This window comes from Coregonus clupeaformis, chromosome 20 (assembly GCF_020615455.1).
Source record: "Coregonus clupeaformis isolate EN_2021a chromosome 20, ASM2061545v1, whole genome shotgun sequence".
Classification (NCBI taxonomy): Eukaryota; Metazoa; Chordata; class Actinopteri; order Salmoniformes; family Salmonidae; genus Coregonus; species Coregonus clupeaformis.
In genome coordinates, this window is record NC_059211.1 from 33799838 (window position 1) to 33818718 (window position 18881).

The window sequence follows — 18881 nt, forward strand, 5'->3', positions numbered from 1 at the left end:
TTCCCTTTGTAGTCTGTAATAGTTTGCAAGCCCTGCCACATCCGACGAGCGTTGGAGCCGGACATCAATGAACACAATTTGTGTACATTATCTTTGAATTCCTGAGATTGGAGGCATGGCATTTGCCCATATTAGTTCCAGTAGTGCTGACATCCAAACGGCACTCTAACAGTAAACAGTGTTAGTTTGTGTTCTGACTCATTGCTGCTGAGACATCTGCAGCTCCCAGAGCAGAGCAGAGCCAGCTAGGGAACCTAGAGGGGCTGCTGTGTGTCTGCAGTGGGTTAGGGTACATTGAAGAAAATAAAGGTTCTGAAATGGTTCTTCCTCAGCTCTTAAGATTAATTGGAGAGCTCTTGCCCAATAAAGAACCTTTCAGTTCAGTGTGATGTTATTGATGTGGCATCTATGGTTCTTCAGAATTCTAAAAGGTTCTTGAATGTATGGAAGCCTGCAGATGTGTCCCTTTCATAGCACATAGCAAATTGGCCAGTGTTACTTGTGTTGATTTTTCAGTGTAGCATTTCTAGTGTTGATACAAGAGTTAAATTAACACTCAGTGGTGTAAAATAACCAGTGTTGGTGTTAGTAACCAGAGTTGAACCCAAACCACGCCCATCATTATCATATTTCCCAGCATGCTCTACTGCAGGTTGATTTTCTGAATTGTTTGTTCCAATATCTATGTTTTTGCAGGTACATTGATTTATTAATTAATCTTATGCTACTCAAATATGTGACCCGATTCAAGAAGGTAGGCGTATCTCGCACGTCACTACTTCATAGGAGAGGCATTTGAACGTAAATAAAACAAATATCAAAGTTTATTTTTTGGCAGAAATGCCTTCTGGAACATCTGTGCCTTAATAATAAACTTGTACGCCATCAGTAAATACTAATACAAATGTTAAATTATGAGCCTAGTTGGTTTAGCGACGGAAAAATACAGGAACCTTCCCACTAGCCATGATTAGCTGAGATAATGGATGGCCTGGACATGCCGAGAGATGGGTTCGGATTGGTCTGCCATGTAGCATGTGTCTGTCTATAACATGAGCTGCTCAGTATGTGTAGAAAATCCTTTCTACCATTTAAAAAAGATATCATGAAGAACTGAAAAAGTTTTGCTACTGCTCTCAACATTGCTGCCCTGAAGTTAATAGCGCAATCGACCAAGATCAGTGGGAAAAAGTTATGATGGACTACTTTCTGGAGGACGATCGTGCCATTCGGACTCTGACTCTGAATCAGACAATGAGGAAATACCTGATTTAGGTAAAAACATTTTCATTGAACCAGACATTGTAGAGTCTTCTGATGACAGTGGTGGGGAAGAAACAGTGTCGTTGTCATGGAAGAAGTTGACCGAGTTTTGAAATTAGTGGAATGCCTGGTGGAAGCAGAGAGATGATTGCCAAATGCGGAGAGAGTCCAAAAGAGAACAGAGAAGGCTGTTGTATAAAACACCTGTCTCCGGATTACATCTTCAAACTAAGGGCAACCATGGCATCCATGACAGAGAGGGAGAAGTGTTCATCCATGTATACGGGTAAGAGTCTAGCTACATTTTCAGATATTATACGTTTCTAATTTTGTCAGAAAGTCGTTTTCATTGCAAGTGAAAGCATACTGTTAGCTAGCTAGCTAAAGTTAGCTGGCTGGCTCGCTAGCTAAGGTTACGTGTATGATCTGTGTAGTAATATTATTTGTATCTCAGAAATCAGAAATCCATTTGCATTGCTAGATATAGCCTAATGTTAGCTAGACTTTTAGTCTTGAAATCTTTGGTTGTTTACTACACTGTGAATCCTTAAAGAGATGGGTGGGGCTAAGTCTTAAGAGGGTGTGAATGATGCTGAACGGGTGTAGACAAAGAAGTGCTCTCCAGTAGATGTAACAAAACATTCACGGCCATTTTGTCAAAAGTGGGGTTACAAGTTTATCAACTTTCAAAGCAGAATTACTTGCCCATTGTTCCTCAACTGCAGTGTAGGATATACTTTTTTCTAGCTCTGAGTCTTTTATCCAATGTAAAAACCACAATTTCTAATTTTGCTACATAGAAACGAATCCAGGTGGTGGGTCACATATAAATAACACAATAACATCTAAACTATTCCAATCTGTTACTTGGACTGGTAACACTTTATTTAGGTAAGGTCTTATGTATTATTTTTATTATTATCTTATTTACCTTATTTATTAAGGTCCCTTACTTAAAATAAACCATTTATAAACAGTTTGTAAAGAGTTTACTTACCATTTATGAATCATTATTCCTACATTTGTAAATGTTAATAAGCAATCTCTAAATTGTCATTTACACATTTATAAACACAATTTTAAATGATTTATTAAGTATTTATAAGATCATTAATAAGGTGTTTGATCATAGTTTGTTCACAATTTGTTAATTATTAATGATGTACTACTAATGTACTTATAAACCTGTTGTAAAGGAGTTATTGTAAATGGTTGATTAATGGTTTGACTCAACATTTATATACATATTTATAAATGTATTTATATACAGTATGTCATGAATGATATATTTGTTTATTGTTAATGAGTGCATTTATAAATGTGAGTATGTGCACTTACTAATACCTCAGTTGATGATTCATGTAGATCCCTATAAACCATTTATTAATTATTAATAAACAATTTTGCAGCCCCTAATCTAAAGTTGCTGCCGGAAGTGTTGTGGAATTTAATGGGCTGCTATAGCATTAGCTAGCCTAGCATGCTGACGAAAAATACAGTTTAATGAAAAACGAGCAGTATTTCAATCTTCTCGATTTCACAGCTTTGATAATGGGATAATTAGGAGTACAGCGACACCTTCCATCCCTGAATTTAGGTACGTTTTCAAGCCATATCCCTGTGAAAACATATTAGCATAGGCCCGTTTTGGGTTGAAGGCAGACTGAACTTCAAGTCGAGTTTTGGCTAACTAAGCACAGCAACATAATGAAACTCAAAATATGCTATTCTGTTCTTTTGAAATACATTTTCTTAATATCATGAAATATGAAATATTTCAAGCAAGAAGTTAATGCAATACAACTGATTCTGGAGATGCTCTGTTTGTAGTTTTTTAAATGTTCTTATACTTACTTGTATTATGTACATCTTCTTTACCATTGCATGTTTAACATTTACATTTACATTTACGTCATTTAGCAGACGCTCTTATCCAGAGCGACTTACAAATAGGTGCATTCACCTTATAGCCAGTGGGATAACCACTTTACAATTGTTTTTTGTAATTGTTTTTTAATTTTTTAGGGGGTAGAAGGATTACTTTATCCTATCCCAGGTATTCCTTAAAGAGGTGGGGTTTCAAATGTCTCCGGAAGGTGGTGAGTGACTCCGCTGTCCTGGCGTCGTGAGGGAGCTTGTTCCACCATTGGTGTGCCAGAGCAGCGAACAGTTTTGACTGGGCTGAGCGGGAACTATGCTTCCGCAGAGGTAGGGGAGCCAGCAGGCCAGAGGTGGATGAACGCAGTGCCCTCGTTTGGGGTGTAGGGACTGATCAGAGCCTGAAGGTACGGAGGTGCCGTTCCCCCTCACAGCTCCGTAGGCAAGCACCATGGTCTTGTAGCAGATGCGAGCTTCAACTGGAAGCCAGTGGAGTGTGCGGAGGAGCGGGGTGACGTGAGAGAACTTGGGAAGGTTGAACACCAGACGGGCTGCGGCATTCTGGATGAGTTGTAGGGGGTTTAATGGCACAGGCAGGGAGCCCAGCCAACAGCGAGTTGCAGTAATCCAGACGGGAGATGACAAGTGCCTGGATTAGGACCTGTGCCGCTTCCTGTGTAAGGCAGGGTCGTACTCTCCGAATGTTGTAGAGCATGAACCTACAGGATCGGGTCACCGCCTTGATGTTAGCGGAGAACGACAGGGTGTTGTCCAGGGTCACGCCAAGGCTCTTCGCACTCTGGGAGGAGGACACAACGGAGTTGTCAACCGTGATGGCGAGATCATGGAACGGGCAGTCCTTCCCCGGGAGGAAGAGCAGCTCCGTCTTGCCGAGGTTCAGCTTGAGGTGGTGATCCGTCATCCATACTGATATGTCTGCCAGACATGCAGAGATGCGATTCGCCACCTGGTTATCAGAAGGGGGAAAGGAGAAGATTAGTTGTGTGTCGTCAGCGTAGCAATGATAGGAGAGGCCATGTGAGGATATGACAGAGCCAAGTGACTTGGTGTATAGCGAGAATAGGAGAGGGCCTAGAACTGAGCCCTGGGGGACACCAGTGGTGAGAGCACGTGGTGCGGAGACAGCTTCTCGCCACGCCACTTGGTAGGAGCGACCGGTCAGGTAGGACGCAATCCAAGAGTGAGCCGCGCCGGAGATGCCCAGCTCGGAGAGGGTGGAGAGGAGGATCTGATGGTTCACAGTATCAAAGGCAGCAGACAGGTCTAGAAGGACAAGAGCAGAGGAGAGAGAGTTAGCTTTAGCAGTGCGGAGAGCCTCTGTGACACAGAGAAGAGCAGTCTCAATTGAATGACCAGTCTTGAAACCTGACTGGTTTGGATCAAGAAGGTCATTCTGAGAGAGATAGCAAGAGAGTTGGCTAAAGACGGCACGCTCAATAGTTTTGGAGAGAAAAGAAAGAAGTAGAAAGTGGCCTTAGCAGCAGAAACAGATGAAGAAAATGTAGAGAGGAGGGAGTGAAAATATGCCAGGTCTGCAGGGAGTCTAGTTTTCTTCCATTTCCGCTCAGCTGCCCGGAGCTCTGTTCTGTGAGCTCGCAATGAGTCATCAAGCCACGGAGCTGGAGGGGAGGACCGAGCCGGCCGGGAGGATAGGGTACATAGAGAGTCAAAGGATGCAGAAAGGGAGGAGAGGAGGGTTGAGGAGGCAGAATCAGGAGATTGGAGGGAGAAGGATTGAGCAGAGGGAAGAGATGATAGGATGGAAGAGGAGAGAGAAGGGAGAGAGAGAGCGAAGGTTGCGACGGCGCATTACCATCTGTGTAGGGGCAGAGTGAGTAGTGTTGGAGGAGAGGGAGAGAGAAAAGGATACAAAGTAGTGGTCGGAGACTTGGAGGGGAGTTGCAGTGAGATTAGTAGAAGAACAGCATCTAGTAAAGATGAGGTCAAGCGTATTGCCTGCCTTGTGAGTAGGGGGACGGTGAGAGGGTGAGGTCAAAAGAGGAGAGGAGTGGAAAGAAGGAGGCAGAGAGAAATGAGTCAAATGTAGACGTAGGGAGGTTGAAATCCCCCAGAACTGTGAGGGGTGAGCCATCCTCAGGAAAGGAACTTATCAAGGCGTCAAGCTCATTGATGAACTCTCCAAGGGAACCTGGAGGGCGATAGATGACAAGGATATTAAGCTTAAATGGGCTAGTGAATGTGACAGCATGGAATTCAAATGAGGAGATAGACAGATGGGTCAGGGGAAAAATTGAGAATGTCCACTTGGGAGAGATGAGGATTCCTGTGCCACCACCCCCGCTGACCAGATGCTCTCGGGGTATGCGAGAACACATGGTCAGACGAGGAGAGAGCAGCAGGAGTAGCAGTGTTTTCAGTGGTAATCCATGTTTCCGTCAGCGCCAAGAAGTCGAGGGACTGGAGGGTAGCATAGGCTGGGATGAAGTCTGCCTTGTTGGCAGCAGAACGGCAGTTCCAGAGGCTGCCTGAGACCTGGAACTCCACGTGGGTCGTGCGTGCAGGGACCACCAGGTTAGAGAGGCAGCAGCCATGCGGTGTGAGGCGTTTGTGTAGCCTGTGCGGAGAGGAGAGAACAGGGATAGGCAGAGGCATAGTTGACAGGCTGCAGCAGATGGCTACAATAATGCAGAGGAGATCGGAATAAAATGAACTAAACATCTGGGAAAGGAGAGAGCGGGGCCTCCCTCACCACAACTCCCAAATATAACTCTCCCAACTTCCACCTCAGAAACTATAATTGTTGTAAACTACAGCGGTTCAATGTTTTCTAGGAATAGACTAACCTAGTTTATTCAGCTAGCTAACTAGGTGCAGTATTATTCCGTGAAAACGTCCGGGCACCTCGTCATAAGACGCCACAGCCAGCTAGCATGCCGGTCTCCAACAGCAGGGTTTAGCGCCAATACTCAGCCACAACAACCACCAGTGTATCAATCACGCAAGCAGATCGTTCGTGTCCGTGTCTAACGTTGTGGGTTAGTCCCGACAGCTTGAGCGAGTCCGTCGTCAACTTATTCAGCCAGTTAGTTAGCTAGAATAGTTAGCAAACTAGCTAGCCATTGCTTTCAGACAAAGAAGAACCCCTCCTTTCACGGCACGAACACACAGAGAGAGCCAAACTAACGTTAACTAGTCACCCATGTCCCGAATTCCTTGAGCTGTAGGCCCAGCTACCTCATGCAAATAATTAAGAGTAAAATATTAAACCGCCAACAGGGGGACAGTCTCTAAAAGCAGTTATAGTTTTACATATCTGTTGGAGCATTTCGTGGCAGCAGCAGGCGATCAATTCTGCTATTTTGTGTGTGTTTTTTACGCTGATCCTATTTTTTTTTTTTTTTTACATATTATTTCTGCCATCATTTCCTAGGACCGAAAACAGCAGTGAGTTTCCCAGTCTCTCACCCCTCTTCCCATCTGTCCGTTGTTGTGTGGCAGGCCAATGAACCTGAAGGCAGCCTCCTGGATGAAGTAAGGGTTGAGGATCCTCATCTCACTGGGCTCCCTGGGGACATGACGGGCCACAGACTTCCAGAACCCTTCTGTGCTACGCTATGAGAGAGAGAGAGAAAGAAAGAAAGACAGAGAGACAGAGAGACAGAGAGACAGAGAGAGAGAGAGAGAGAGAGAGAGAGAGAGAGAGAGAGAGAGAGAGAGAGAGAGAGAGAGAGAGAGAGAGAGAGAGAGAGAGAGAGAGAGAGAAGAGAGAGAGAGAGAGAGAGAGAGAGAGAGAGAGAGAGAGAGAGAGAGAGAGAAGAAAGAAAGAAAGAAAGAAAGAAAGAAAGAAAGAAAGAAAGAAAGAAAGAAAGAAAGAAAGAAAGAAAGAAAGAAAGAAAGAAAGAAAATATAAAGTTTAATGTAATTCTATCATGAAAAATGGCCCCTGGAGGTAATAAGAAATTAAGAAATTAGTAAAACATTTACCACTTTCAATAACAATGTGATCTCTCTCTGTTGGTCTCCAAAAGCACAGCTCTTCTTGTTCTTAGACTCGACTGTTGCTTATCAATTACCAGGGAGCTCAGAGCACCTCAACATCTATTCTCATCAGACCTGTGTTGAAATACTATTTGAAATCCATTAAAATACTTTGAGCGTTTGCTCTAGCCTGCCTGGAGTGCCAGATGGGTGGGGTTTTCAGTTTGGGGACTATCCTATTAGTCCAGGCAAGCTCAATCAAGCACAGATAAAGTATTATAAATGATAATCAAATAGTATTTGAACCCAGATCTGCTTCTCATGTTCTTCTGCCTCACAGTGGTGTAATGGTGCCTGGAGATGTGGGTATACTCTAATTTTTCACACACCCCCCCCAAAATGGCACACCAGGCGCATTGTGTGAAATATTCAATGAGAAACAGTGACATGCACTCTGAATGACTTTAACATGATAAATCCCATATTGGTCTTTCACAGTCAGGCCAACCAAAGCTGTACTGTGCAAGTAGATTAATAGTAGGCCTACTATTGAAACAGTTAAACTGAGTCAGAAATTCACAGCTTTCAGATTTCCCCCAATTTGTTCAGGTTTTCGTTCTCAAAGTCACACTTTTTTAAAGAGAAAAACAACAAAATGGTATGTTCTAAGTCCATAACAATGCTTAAACCACAAGTGTGCAGGCACCTAGCATTATTGTTTGATTAGCCGTATTTCTGTAGCACATGAGATGGAGTTTGCAAAAGAAATGGCCACTGGATTGATGCAAATAATCATGATATCATTCTGCCAGGTAGACATAGGCTACTTTGTAGCTAGTTAACATTTAATAGAGAAGGTTTTTGGGAAAGCCTTTCCATCTACCAGAAGATGGTTAGGTCTATCATTAGCGTCGCTATATGTTTCCTATTCCTTAATTGTTTGAAACCTGGACGTTTTTACTTCATACGAGGCATGTCTTACCTTGCGTCAAAGTAGCTACGTATATAGACAAAATCCCACCATAGAAACAAAGAGACAATTATGTTTTATAAAGACTTTCTCATTATGCGTTCTCCTGTTCTATTGGTTTTATTTACATTTTATTTCATTGTCTAGCAGCCAAAGGCATTATCCTAATCATATTAGCAACCCATGATAGTTGTTGCATCTTTAAATCCCCCCTCTTTCTAACGTGTATTTCCATCTCTGTCCATGAAACTACTTGCATGTGCGGTGCGCATTTTAGAAGTGTTTTACTGCAAATTGCATTTTGAAACATTCACGCGTAGGCCTACTGCCGTGTGTGCATTGCTGCGCTTATAATGTGAAGAAATAATAGTTTATCAACATTTTAAGCTAAACATTCCGATCTGTTCCATCAGCCCTATTAATTGATACGGCGTATACCTCCACTACACTACTTTAATACGTATCAGTGGGGATGAAGAAGTGAGTATACGCAATGCCCACTGAAAAATAAGTGGCTATATGGCGTAGACCTACGTATACCCTCCATTACACTACTGCTGCCTCATGATTAGTTATTCATTTCTCTCTTCAGCTGAGAAAGTGAGAGCTGACGCTTAGCAGTTGGTCAGTGGATTTTAACACAAGTCACCTGTACAAACAGACCAGAGTGCTGCCTTTGATATTTCCAAATAAAGAGTGACTATAAAATATGGCCAAGTGGCTTTGAGGCGGATTTGGCAGTGTTCCCAGGACAAGCCCAGACACAACCCACCTCTCTGTCAGACAGGTTCTGAATAAAGGGCCTTTCTGGTTCTGACAGGGCAACAACATCACAGCAAAGGACACATAAAGCCAAGCCCAGGGACACATAAAGCCAGGCCCAGGGACACAGTCTTCGCTGTAGTAAAACTAAAAACATGTGATCTCAGGTTTCACCTGGTCATTCTGAGAGGGAATAGTGATGGAAGATGCTGTAATAAATAAAGAATATGTATAACACCTATACATAATTATTGGGAATAGGCTTTATTTGAGTTATTATACAGTATATTGTGAAAGGTTCCTATTCATTTTCAACTTGCTGCAATCAACAGTGTTCAAACGGCCAATGTTTTTGTTATGTGGAGCCTGTCACGTCAGTCACACAGACAGAGTTCCAGGTCCTAGTCCACTGTAGCAAGATCCCAAGCTGGGTCTGAGGCAGGGAGGAGATTCAGATTCAGGGTGTTTAATAGTCACATGTACATGGCACAGTGAACATGTACAGAGTACAGTGAAAATCTGAGGCTTTGAGCTCAAACATGCAGGACTAAGTGAAATAAAATCTAGTAAAAATAGTGAAAAACAACAATAGAAAATGAAATAGCACTATATACATTATAACAACAGTGGCAGTGATGAATAAATACATGTCCATTGGGGTGGAGGCAGAGTAAAGACTGTTGAGGAGATATGGGGACCAAGTGAAATGAAACAATACAAATAGTAATAAAAAAGGAATAATATACATATTAGCAACTGCAACAGTGATGAATGTCGTTGGGGTGGGGTCAGAGTAAAAGTCAGTTGGGGGGATGTCCATAGGGGAAGTAGCATGGGGTAGGGTGGAGCAGGTAGCTGACTAGTGGTGGTTATACAGCAGCCTGATGGTCTGAGGGTAGAAACTATTGGCCAGTCTTTCAGTTTTTGCCATGATGCTCCTGTACTGCCCACATCTGAGTGATTGAAGCGGGGAGAACAGGCCATGGCTTGGGTGGCTAGGGTCCCTGATGACCTTCTTGGCCTTCCTGCGACACCTGGTGTTGTAGGTGTCCTGGTGGGCAGGCAGTGTGCAGCCAATGGTGCGTTCGGCTGCACGTATCACCCTCTGAAGAGCCTTGCAGTCCACAGTGATGGAGTTGCCGTACCAAGCTGTGATGCAGCCCGTCAGTATGTTCTCGATGGTGCTCCTGTAGAACACTGTCAGGGCCCTCAGGGACAGGCCAAATTTCTTCAGCATCCTGAGATTGAAGAGTCGCTGTCGTGCCTTCTTCACCACGGTGTCCGTGTGGTTAGACCATGTCAGCTACTCTGAGATGTGTACGCCAAGGAATTTGAAGTTATTGACCGTCTCCACTGTGGCCCCGTTGATGAGGATGGGGGCGTGTCCAGCCTGGTTCCTCCAGAAGTCCACAATCAGCTCCTTTGTTTTGCTGACGTTAAGGGAGAGGTTGTTTACCTGGCACCACACCTTCAGAGTGCCTACCTCCTCCCTGTAGGCTGTCTCGTCGTTGTTGGTACTCAGGCCTACTACTGTCGAGTCGTCAGCGAACTTGATGATGGAGTTGAAACTGTGTGAGGCCACCCAGTTCCAGCTCCTAGCCTAGCCTACGGGGTGGGAGGAGGTACAGGAAATCAGGGCATTTTTTCTGTGAGGAGGCCGCTCTCCTGCACGAAGCAGATACTGTATAGTTCATAGAGGAGTTGCAGAGAACCCTGGACCAGTACAGGGAGCCCTGTGACTTTTACGGGCCACGTGGGGTTCCTTTTACGGGCTAGGGGTTTATAAAAGACAAGTAAAGAACACCTCATAGCACAGGCCGTTCATCATCTGTTTTTTATTTTGTCCAAAAGAGAGATTTGTTGCCTTTCCATGTAGGCCTAGGTACTGCACGCTAAGATAACTAACTTGGCAATTTAACCCAACACAGAAGCAACGTCATCTCCGTGAAGCCACAGCCACAGAAGCATTGTTTTGGTTTTCCCTTCAAAGGGAGAACGTTCTGGAGTAGATAAAAGAGCCAGCTGAACGTCTGTTTATCCAATAGGAATTAATATTTTCTTTGATTCCTTTTGACAAAACCCATCCCATTCCATGAGTCACATCAAGCCTCCAACCACAAATAAATACCATGGCTAATTGGCCTCTGCCGGCACGAACCTACCCTTTTTTATTTTCCCCATTTCCGTGGCAGAGATTCTAGAATTAAGAAGAGAAGTGTCAGAACACTTTCCCACCGAAATTGCACCTTATTCCATTTTTACATTTTTTTTACATTTTAGTCATTTAGCAGACACTCTTATCCAGAGCGACTTACAGTTAGTGAGTGCATACATTTTTTAAATTATTTTTTTCATACTGGCCCCCCGTCGGAATCGAACACACAACCCTGGCGTTGCAAACGCCATGCTCTACCAACTGAGCTACACATTCCCTATGTAGTGCAATGCTTTTGATGAGAGCCCTGGTGAAAAGTAGTGCCCTAAATAGGGAATGCGGTGCCATTTGGGACGCAGCATCCGTCTGTGGTTTCCCTGGTAATAAAGAAGTGATAAAGTGTGAGGAAATTACCGATATCAGAACCAGATGGAAACCAAACGAAGCATAAAATCTCACTCTCTGAATAGTTCACTCGCTAGTAGTTCCCCTACCCCTAAAGGGGGGGGGTCCAAAAAACCTATTCATTTTTTCATTCATTTTTTACCGGTCTGTACTGGGTTACCTTCAGACAAATCTCGTGAGCAAAACGGAGAACACGTTTGTGTTTGTGAGATTCTCAGCTTTCGATGGTGGGGTCATAGTTTCTAGCCCAAATCGTTTGGACCCTACAAACGTTTTCATGAGAACACCGATTTTTGGGATGTCTCCTGGTCTGACAAACACAGCTGTAGCTCTGCCTCCTTCCACCTCAGATGCGGAAGGCCGACATCGGCAGATGTGGTGGATTGAGACGCAGCAAAAAAAAAGAAGAAGTTTTTAGCTTAAACAGACAGATTTTGATCGTGGTTTTTGTATTATGCCAATAAGATTTCCACACGGGCACAGATATCAACTCTAGGCGAAAAGACTACATAGGAACAACAGCATGATCAGATGAGTCAAGATATAACCACAAACAACTCTTAGATAAGATTTAAAATACACTATATATACAAAAGTATGTGGACACCCCTTCAAATTAGTGGATGCGGCTATTTCAGCCACACCTGTTGCTGACAGGTGTATAAAATCGAGTACACAGCCATGTAATCTCCATAGACAAACATTGGCAGTAGAATGGCCTTACTGAAGAGCTCAGTGACTTTCAACGTGGCACCGTCATAGGATGCCACCTTTGCAACAAGTCAGTTCGTCAAATTTCTACCCTGCTAGAGCTGCCCCGGTCAACTGTAAGTGCTGTTATTGTGAAGTGGAAACGTCTAGGAGCAACATCGGCTCAGCCGCAAAGTGGTAGGCCACACAAGCTCACAGAATGGGACCATCGAGTGCTGAAGCGCGTAAAAATTGTCTGTCCTCGGTTGCAACACTCACTACCAAGTTCCAAACTGCCTCTGGAAGCAACGTGAGCATGAGAACTGTTCGTCGGGAGCTTCATGAAATGGGTTTCCATGGCCGAGCAGCCGTACAGAAGCCTAAGATAACAATGCGCAATGCCAAGCGTCGGCTGGAGTGGTGTAAAGCTCGCCACCATTGGACTCTGGAGCAGTGGAAACGCGTTCTCTGGAGTGATGAATCACGGTTCACCACCTGGCAATCCGACGAACAAATCTGGGTTTGGCAGATGCCAGGAGAACACTACCTGCCCCAATGCATAGTGCCAACTGTAAAGTTTGGTGGAGGAGAAATAATGGTCTGGGACTGTTTTTCATGGTTCGGGCTAGGCCCCTTAGGTCCAGTGAAGGGAAACTAGATTTAAAAACCTTAACGCTACAGCATACAATGACATTCTAGCCAATTCTGTGCTTCCAAATTCGTGCCAACAGTTTGGGGAAGGCCCTGTTTCAGCATGACAATGCCCCTGTGCACAAAGCGAGGTCCATACAGAAATGGTCTGTCGAGATCGGTGTGGAAGAACTTGACTGGCCTGCACAGAGCTCTGATCTCAACCCCATCGAACACCTTTGAGCTGAATTGCAATGCCGACTGCAAGCCAGGCCTAATCGCCCAATTTCAGTGACGACCTCACTAATGCTCTTGTGGCTGAGTGGAAGCAACATCTAGTGGAAAGCCTTCCCAGAAGAGTGGAGGCTGTAATAGCAGCAAAGGGGAGACCAACACCATATTAATGCTCATGATTTTGGAATGAAATGTTAGACAAGCAGGTGTCCACATACGTTTGGTCATGTAGTGTAAATTAGTTAAGAAAACATGAGTTAGGAGTGGATTGGAATGCAAAATAAGACTATATGACTAAAAGGAGAAAACTGAAGACTTAAATGTATTTTTATCTTCGCACACATTGTCAAACCGGAACTTGACTTCCACTTTTAACCCAACTGAATAGGAGAGGTGCGAGGAGCTATCATAGGGGGATAACTGCAGAACGACATATTTTTCACCTGTCAGCTTGGGGATTCGAACAGGCAACCTTTCGGTCACTGTCCCAACGCTCTAACCGCTAGGCCACCTGCCGCCTGACAAGATTCAAACATGAGGATGGCTGTGTAGTTGAGGGGCTCTGTCCAACACAACTGTAAATAGATTTTGGCAACGATATTTACCTATTTTGGGGCATAGTTATACTCTTACAAGTCAAATTTTGTTACAACCAAAAATAACAAATGTTTAACCGGGATAGCCGCAAATCACAGCGCGCAAAGGATTCACTGCAGACAGAACCGTCCAAGCTTAGCAAGAAAATGGAGGCTGCCATGGGCCAGATAGGCCAGCTACGCCAGACATTGCAATTTAGGAGCCCACTCTGACCTTTCTTGCCTCCAAAATCAGAGCAATTAGTTTGTCCACCCAAAATATTGAACAAGACCCGTCAGAAATCAAGACCACGATGGACGAAATAGAAGGGAAAATCGATACACTGACCACCTGCGTTAGCGAAGCAGAAGACCGTGTCGCAACATTGGCGAATGGCGCCGTCACAACGAAAGGTTGGGCAGAACCCAGAAGGAATTGCAAAAATGTCAAGAATTACAAGACCATGTTGATAATTTGAATAACAGAGATGGCAGAAAACAAAAGACATGATACAGTTGCTATGGAAGGTATTCACGAATATCCTGGAAGGCCAGTTTGAGAGGCGAGTCGAGTTCGGGTGACTCTCAAGTTCCTCAATCCCATCTATGTCTTGGTTTGTGTTCTTTCTCCCCAGTTCCTTAGGTTTGGCTGGGAGTCTACTTAGTGCTATACACGTTGTCACGATCGTCAGGAACAGATGAGGACCAAGGCGCAGCGTTGCAGGCAAACATACTCTCTATTTAGCGTCAAATGACCAAAACGATATCGTGACAGTTCACGGTCTAACACAAACCGACTGGAAACAAAATCCCACAAACACGAATGAAAAACACTGTTTAAATATGGCTCCCAATCAGAGACAACCAGCAACACCTGACACTCGTTGCCTCTGATTGGGAGCCACTCTGGCCAATATAGAAATAGCACCCATAGAAACAAAACACATTGATCTACACACCCTGGCTCAACATAACAGTGTCCCCAGAGCCAGGGCGTGACAGTACCCCCCCCTAAAGGCGCGGACTCCGACCGCGTCAACCAAATACCACAGGGGAGGGACCGGGTGGGCACTCCGCCTAGGCGGCGGATCCGGCTCCGGGCCTGATCCCCGCTCCCTCTCCAACCCCCCAAAGTACCCCTGGTCCGGTCTGGCCCCGCTGGCCGGAGCTGGACTGCACACTGGTGGAGCGGATTGCTCTAGCTCCGGCGTGAAGCAGCTGACCCGTGCTGAACCAGGCACCAGTGGAACAGGCACGGGCTGTGCCGGACTGACGACGCACACCACTGGCTTGGTGTGGGGAGCAGGAACGGCCCGGGCCGGGCTGACGAAACGCACCCCTGCCCTGGTGCGGGGAGCAGGAGCGGGCCGAACCGGGCTGACGAAACGCACCACTGACTTGGTGCGGGGAGCAGGAACGGGCCGAGCCGGGCTGACGAAGCGCACCACTGACTTGGTGCGGGGAGCAGGAACAGGCCGGACCGGACTGGCGACGCACACCACTGGCTTGGTGTGGGGAGCAGGAGCGGGCCGGACCGGGCTGGCGACGCACACCACTGGCTTGGTGTGGGGAACAGGCACGGGCCGTGCCGGACTGACGACGCACACCACTGGCTTGGCGTGGGGAACGGGCACGGGCCGTGCCGGACTGGGGACACACATCACTGGCCCTATGCAGGGATCAGGAACGGGCCGGACCGGACTGGTAACACACACCAGTACCTCTCGCCGTGCCTCCACACTTTCCCTCTCCTCTGTGACCAGTGGCCCCCTTAACCTGGCGGCCTCCCTTGCACACCTGCTGGACCGCTCCATCGCGGCCTCCTGCTGCCCTGTCGTCCCCGGCGTGAGCCCCCCCCTAAAACATTTCTGGGGGTCTCTCCTCCCCGTGGGCCAGGCCTCTATAGTTCTCGCCCAACTCTCGCTCTTCTGCCTCCAACTCCAGCCATTCTGCTCTTCATTAGGCTTGACCCAGTCGAGACTCTTCCTCCACTGTTCCCAAGTCCACCCTCTCTGCTCTTCACTCGGCTTGACCCAGTCGAGGCTGCCACGGAGATCTGCTAGGGATTTCCCTGGCGATGGCTCCTCGACTCGCTGCTTGGTCCAGTTCTGGTGGGATTTTCTGTCACGATCGTCAGGAACAGATGAGGACCAAGGCGCAGCGTTGCAGGCAAACATACTCTTTATTTAGCGTCAAATGACCAAAACGATATCGTGACAGTTCACGGTCTAACACAAACCGACTGGAAACAAAATCCCACAAACACGAATGAAAAACAGACTGTTTAAATATGGCTCCCAATCAGAGACAACCAGCAACACCTGACACTCATTGCCTCTGATTGGGAGCCACTCTGGCCAACATAGAAATAGCACCCATAGAAACAAAACACATTGATCTACACACCCTGGCTCAACATAACTGTCACGAGTTGCTAAGCCAGAACCCAGAAGCAGACCAGGACAAGGTAAGTTGAAACGAAGGTGAGTGTTTATTTACAAGTTCAAGAGTGATGCTGAATAATCCAGGGAACAGAGCGGGCGGCGTTGATTAGTTGTTGGGGGTGCAGTGGTTGATCCCATCCTGGGTCGGCAGCCGCCGACCACCAGGCAGAGGTTGGATGAAGGTTCCGGACGGGTGATGTTCATGGCTAACGATCCGGCAGGGAATGGATGTTAGGCCAGAGCCTAAGAAGGGTGATGATCAGGACCAGGTGTGCAGATTGCTGATGGGATGCAGGTGCGGAAATCAAGAGAGCTCCCCGGAGCGTTCCAGAACCCTCGGGAAACTGGAGATCACGAACATAACAACTAGTCCACAGACAGGACCCGACTCAGACTGCCGGGATCGTTACAGTACCCCCTCCGACGAACGCCACCGGGCGGACTCCCGGAGCGCCAGGATGGAGGCGGTAGAAGTCACTGATGAGGTCAGCATCTAGGACCTGTCGCCGCGGAATCCAACTCCTCTCTTCAGGACCATACCCCTCCCAGTCCACGAGATACTGGAAACCCCGGCCCCGCCGTCTGGAATCCATGATGCGACGCACCGTGTAGGCAGGACCACCTCCGATCATCCGAGGAGGAGGAGGAGGAGGCGGAGGAGGCAACAGAGGACTGAGGAAAACAGGCTTGAGGCAGGAGACATGAAAGGTGGGATGGACTCTGAGCGTCCTCGGGAGTTTGAGTCGAACTGCCACCGGATTGATCACCTTCTCCACCACAAACGGACCAATGAACTTCGGTAACAACTTCCTAGACTCAGTCCGTAAAGGAAGATCCCGTGTGGCCAACCAGACCCTATCTCCGATGGTGTAGGTGGGAGCGGGGATCCGGCGACGATTCGCCTGGAGCTGATACCGGTCCGAAACTCTAAGGAGTGCTTTTCTGGCCCGATGCCAGGTCCGGTGGCAACGACGAATATGGACCTGAACAGAAGGCACTGAGAGCTTCTTCTCCTGAGAAGGGAACAAGGGAGGTTGGTAGCCATACAGGCACTGGAAGGGAGACATCCCAGTGGCAGATGTAGGGGAGAGTATTGTGGGCATACTCAACCCAAGGCAACTGAGAGACCCAGGAGGTGGGGTTGGAAGAGGCCAGACAGCGTAGCGTGGATTCCATCTTCTGGTTGGCTCTCTCCGCCTGACCATTAGATTGGGGGTGAAAACCAGATGTGAGACTGACTGTAGCTCCAATGGCCAAACAGAAGGACTTCCAGACAGCAGAGGTAAACTGAGGGCCACGGTCGGAAACGATATCACTGGGCAACCCGTGGACCCTGAAAACCTCCCTAACCAGGATCTCGGACGTCTCCGAGGCAGAGGGAAGCTTGGCAATAGGCACAAAGTGGGCGAACTTGCTGAATCTGTCCACGATAGTCAGAACGACCGTGTTCCCCTCAGAAGCGGGCAACCCAGTGACAAAGTCCAGGGGCCAGATGCGACCATGGTCGCCGGGGAATAGGAAGGGGGTGAAGTAGTCCAGAGCTGGGCCGATTGGTACTCTTATTCTGCGCACACACTGGACAGGCAGCAACATAACCCCGAGTATCCTCGGCCATGGCAGGCCACCAAAAACGTCTGCGAAGAAACGCCATTGTCCGAGCCACGCCAGGGTGACAAGCCATCTTGCTGGCGTGGGACCATTTGAGGACAGCAGGACGAACCCGACTCAGGCACAAACAACCGACCGGGTGGACCGTTACCGGGACCGGGCTGAGTCCGAAGGGCCGCCAGCACCTCCTCCTCAATCTTCCACATAACTGCTCCCACGACGCAGTTCCGGGGGAGAATTGTCTCGGTCTTGGACCCACTCTCCTCCGTCTTGGAGAACATCCGGGACAAGGCGTCCGCCTTGCCGTTCTTAGATCCAGGTCGGAACGTCAGGGAAAACTTGAATCGTCCGAAAAACAACGCCCACCTGGCCTGACGGGAGTTGAGACGCGTTTAGCCGATTGCACGTAAGCAAGATTCTTGTGGTCAGTCCAGACAATAAACGGTTGCTCCGCCCCCTCCAACCAGTGGCGCCACTCCTCCAAGGCAAGTTTCACCGCGAGAAGCTCCCGGTTACCCACATCGTAATTCCTCTCCGCCGGCGAAACGGCGAGAGTAGTAGGCGCAGGGATGGAGTTTACTGTCCGTGGAGCATCGCTGCGACAGGATGGCGCCAACTCCCACATCAGACGCGGTCCACTTCAACGACGAACTGACGGGCCGTGTCCGGTTGAGAGAGAATCGGTGCGTTGGTGAATCGCCTCTTCAAATCCAGAACGCTCGATCCGCCTCCGGATTCCACTTGAAGGTCCTGATACTGGAAGTCAAGGCAGTTAACGGAGCGGCCACACGGCTGTAATCCCGGATGAATCTGCGGTAGAAATTCGCAAACCCCAAAAATCTCTGGAGCTGCAATCTCGTACCGGGCTGGGCCCATTCCAGAACCGCTCTAACCTTCTCCTGGTCCATCCTAATCTCTCCCCTGGAGATGATGTACCCGAGAAAGGATGTCGTGTGGGCGTGAAACTCGCACTTCTCGGCCTTCACGAACAGGCGATTCTCCAACAATCGCTGCAGAACCTGCCGGACATGCTGGACGTGGTCGGAAGGTTCCTTCGAGAAGATCAGAATGTCATCCAGGTAAACAAACACAAAGAGACCGATCATATCTCTCAGGGCGTCGTTCACCATACTCTGGAATACCGCTGGAGCATTGGTCAGTCCAAACGGCATCACCTGATACTCGAAGTGACCCATCGGTGTATTGAAACCCGTCAACCACTCGTCCCCCTCTCTGATCCGGACCATGTGATACGCATTGCGTAGGTCTAGCTTGGTGAACACCGTAGCACCCTGTAAGGAGTCGAA

The 18881-nt window shown here is 47.4% G+C and overlaps 1 protein-coding gene across 2 annotated transcripts in view; it reads right to left on the reverse strand.

The window, feature by feature from the left end:
- Positions 1-18881, reverse strand: part of LOC121533904 (CMP-N-acetylneuraminate-beta-1,4-galactoside alpha-2,3-sialyltransferase-like) — a 98668-nt gene that overhangs the window by 7958 nt on the left and 71829 nt on the right. For both annotated transcript variants that reach the window (XM_045205465.1, XM_045205464.1), the window contains exon 9: positions 6589-6735. In XM_045205465.1, coding sequence (XP_045061400.1) covers positions 6589-6735 — 147 coding nt within the window. The remainder of the gene's footprint in view (positions 1-6588; positions 6736-18881) is intronic.